The sequence below is a fragment of the Atta cephalotes genome, assembly GCF_000143395.1.
Source record: "Atta cephalotes unplaced genomic scaffold scaffold00021, whole genome shotgun sequence".
In the NCBI taxonomy this organism is placed as follows: domain Eukaryota; kingdom Metazoa; phylum Arthropoda; class Insecta; order Hymenoptera; family Formicidae; genus Atta; species Atta cephalotes.
Genome location: NW_012130085.1, coordinates 2,860,805 through 2,864,770, shown reverse-complemented (window position 1 = coordinate 2,864,770; position 3,966 = coordinate 2,860,805). Strand labels below are relative to the sequence as shown.

At 28.6% G+C, this 3,966-nt stretch overlaps 1 protein-coding gene across 1 annotated transcript in view; it reads left to right on the top strand.

The window, feature by feature from the left end:
• The window catches only part of LOC105619449 (sodium-independent sulfate anion transporter-like), a 10,036-nt gene extending 6,265 nt beyond the window's left edge, over positions 1–3,771 (top strand). The window contains exons 2-8 of the mRNA XM_012200967.1: positions 102–322; positions 845–1,190; positions 1,663–1,965; positions 2,963–3,108; positions 3,254–3,424; positions 3,502–3,655; positions 3,731–3,771. Coding sequence (XP_012056357.1) covers positions 102–322; positions 845–1,190; positions 1,663–1,965; positions 2,963–3,108; positions 3,254–3,424; positions 3,502–3,655; positions 3,731–3,771 — 1,382 coding nt within the window. The remainder of the gene's footprint in view (positions 1–101; positions 323–844; positions 1,191–1,662; positions 1,966–2,962; positions 3,109–3,253; positions 3,425–3,501; positions 3,656–3,730) is intronic.
• Positions 3,772–3,966: the final 195 nt, after the last annotated feature.

The window sequence follows — 3,966 nt, the reverse complement described above, 5'->3', positions numbered from 1 at the left end:
ATATATATATATATATATATATATATNATNTACAATACTTATATAAAATATTGTAATATAAATGGCTTGTTAAATTATTTTTTAATTTTCAATAATATTAGGATTCTTACTGGATTTTATATCGGGGCCAGTATCTGTTGGTTTCACATCGGCGGCGTCGATTATCATTGCCACTAGCCAAGTAAAAGATATTCTTGGACTCAAAGTTTCCGGAACCAAGTTTGTACAGATCTGGCAAAGTATCTTCGAGCATATTGGAGAAACAAGGCGTTGGGATACCACTTTAGGAATTGTCTGCATAATCGTTCTTTTACTTCTCCGAGTAAGTGCAAATACTACTGCATTTCACTATAGTTTAGCTTACCTGTTGTTTCGGTTGTTTAAACAATCAATTGATATAGCACATCTTCCTCAATTGTTCATAGTCTACAGATTTGAAATTAAATTGAAATTAAGTTAAAATTAAGTTGAAATTAAGTACAATTTAAAGTGTGATTCCGATTTCTAATTTTGTTTTTAAAATTTTTAAAAACAATTAGTTTTACAAAAAATTGAAATTCAAAGTGTTATATTTTCTACTTATTCCATTTTACAAAATTATATTTTTTAACGAAAAGGTTAGGATAAATAAATTCCTTAATAAATCATAAATTAAATAATTTTTATTGTTTTTAAAAGTTATATGCCATGTATATAATCAAAATATGAAACGTGATAATATAATTATTATTTCGAAAATTATTATTTGTTATATATGGGAAGAGTTCGAAACATTTTTTCTTTTTAAAAATATGTAATAATAAGAGAAGCTGAAGAATACAAACAGATTTTTTCGTTTATATAGAAAGTAAAGGATTTGCCGGTGGTCCCAAAAAATACTAAAGTACCATCACGGCTTCAACAAGTTATCACGAAATCGTTCTGGCTAATCTCTACTGCTAGAAACATCATCATAGTGATTCTCTGCGCGGTGATGTGTTGGCTTCTCGAAAAGCACCTAGGAGAATCGCCCGTTATTTTAACGGGCCATGTAAAGCAAGGACTACCGGAATTCCGGTTGCCACCTTTCGAAGCTCAGGTCGGAAATGAGACCTATACTTTCATCGACATGATTTCCGCTCTGGGCACTGGCTGTCTAGTCGTTCCCATGTTAAGTCTGCTAGAAACCATCTCTATCGCCAAAGTATTTTGTGAGTGCTCAATTTATTAAAAGTAATTCTTCTCAATATTACAAATTAAATCAGTTATTTTATCAATGATAATTAACTATGATAATTATCTATGATAATTATCTATGATAATTATCAATGATAATTATCTATGATAATTAAATGATAATTAAAAAATCTACTTAACTAAAAAATTTACTTAAAAAATAAAAATAAAATTAGAATTAATATATAAAACCTAGTTGAAAATATTGATCAAAATGTCAAGTTAGCTTGGATTTTTTTAAATTAATAAGAGCAACAGATAAATCATAATAATAAAATAAAATAAATTGGATAATATATTAAGTTCAAGATCATTTAAGGATAAGTATATTAAAACATCCCTATATATATTTTCTGTTTTCGAATAATTTTTTATTTAAAAAAATGATGTCTAAAAATAAATGTATTTCCTATCTCCAAAATAATTGAATTGATGTTTCATTCATAGCCGAGGGTAAGTCTGTAGACGCCACTCAGGAAATGTTGGCGTTGGGTGCATGTAACGTGGTATCATCGTTTGTATCATCAATGCCTGTGAGCGGCGGCCTCAGCCGAGGCGCGGTCAACCACTCGTCCGGGGTGAAGACGACGCTTGGTGGAGTCTACACTGGACTATTAGTGCTTATATCGTTGCAGTTCCTCACACCCTATTTGTACTACATACCCAAGGCTGCCCTGGCGGCCGTCATAATTGCCGCGGTCGTCTTTATGGTGGAGTTTCAAGTGGTAAAGCCAATGTGGCGAAGCAAAAGTATGTTTTCTCTTGTTCAACCAAACACTACAAACAGCAAAAATGAAAGAGAGAAAATTAGAATTACAATTAAATAAATATATAAAATGATTTTAAAGGAGAATGTTATAAAGATTCTTTCAAAGAAAATTCAAAGTGAATCAACATTCCAGCAAACGAGAATTAAAAGAATTAAAAAAACGAGGATTAAAATGAATTGAAATTTTTTTCTATCCGAATGCGTATTTTAAATAGCGAATACTTTTTTTGGATTTAATTGAATTCAATTGGATTCAATTAGATTCAATTGGATGCAATTGGATTGAAAAACTGCATTTCCTATTCAAAATTTTGAATTGAACAGTATTCAACAATGTTGTGTGTATGCACAGAAAAAGCTAAACATTATTTTTAGATTAAAAAGCATAGAGATATACTCTATGCAATTCCTATAAATGAATAAAAATGCATTTAAGATTGAAAAAAATTCATTTTAACATTCGTGAATCAATATTTCTGAAAATCTGAATCTATTTCAATCCATTCTCATTTACTGAGATGTTCATGGCGTTTTTCGTTAATTATTTTTGTGCGGCCATTATAGTTGGGTTTACGTATTAGTTTTAGAATCAAAATTATATTTATTAATTACTTCTTTTTTGTACTACTGTCACGTAATCACATTAAATTATTAATGAATAATTAATTAAATTATTAATGAGTAATTAATTTCACCGATAAATTTTAATTAATTAAAACAGCAAACTTGCTTACAACAAAATTTCTATATAATTTGTTGTTTTCATAAAATCTTTTTTTTCTATACATTAAGCAACAAGAATTAATAATTTTATTCATCATAAATATTATTTAATAAGAAAAAATAAAGAGTTTGGTCGTATTTATCTTCTTAACTTTTCTACTTGCATAACTTTTATTTTATATAATTTTTTTTATCTTTTTTGAGAGATTATGTTATAAGATAAGATTATGTTATAAATTGTACCGTCATTTTCAGAAATTGATCTCATACCGGCCATAACTACGTTCCTATGTTGTCTTTTCATACGACTTGAACTGGGCATTGTAATTGGCATCGGTATAAATCTTTTGTTCCTACTTTATGCCTCGGCCAGACCGACGTTACGAGTTCATAAAGCTACGGTAAGTTTATAGCTCTGTATTAGTAAAAACAATAATCAAGAATAAAAATGTTAATTAAAAAATAGGTAAAAAGAATTTAAGGTGTATCTTTTGCAACATGATTGTAATTTAAAATATTAATATTATCTTTTTTTCACTTATACAGAGTATCAGTGGTTGTGAATATCTTGTCATAACTCCAGACCGAAGTCTGGTATTTCCAAGTGTTGAATACGTACGAGCTGTTATTAGCAAGCAAGGATTACGAGAAGGTACCGCCGTACCCGTTGTAATAGATTCTACGCATATCCAGGCTGCCGATTTCACTGCTGCAAGGGTGAATAAATATTATAGAAGAAAAATTAAATTTACTTAATTTCTACATGAATTAAACACTAACTTTCCTTTCTTTAGGGTATCAAAACTTTGATAGAGGATTTTACTAAACGGGGCCAACCATTAATTTTTCATAACTTGAAACCGAGCGTTATTGAAATCTTTAAAGGTGTAAAACCTTTAGGGCTCACGTGCAGCTCCAGTGAGCTCGAACTCAATGATCATCTTAAAGGTAAATCAATTTTTATATTGGATCTTCTGTTATTATGTGTATAATATTTTCTAAACATAATATATTTTATTTTAGAATATACAAATGTTTCAACCGAGACTCTCAATCGATATTAAATATATATTATATATACATTTTTATATACACACACACACACATATATATATATATATATATATATATATATATATATATATATATATATATATAGTAGATAGTACTACGTAACTAACTTAACTTAACTTACTTTACTTTACTTTTTATTTGCTTAAAGTAACTAGTAGTTAACGTTAATTAATTAAGTAAGTAAC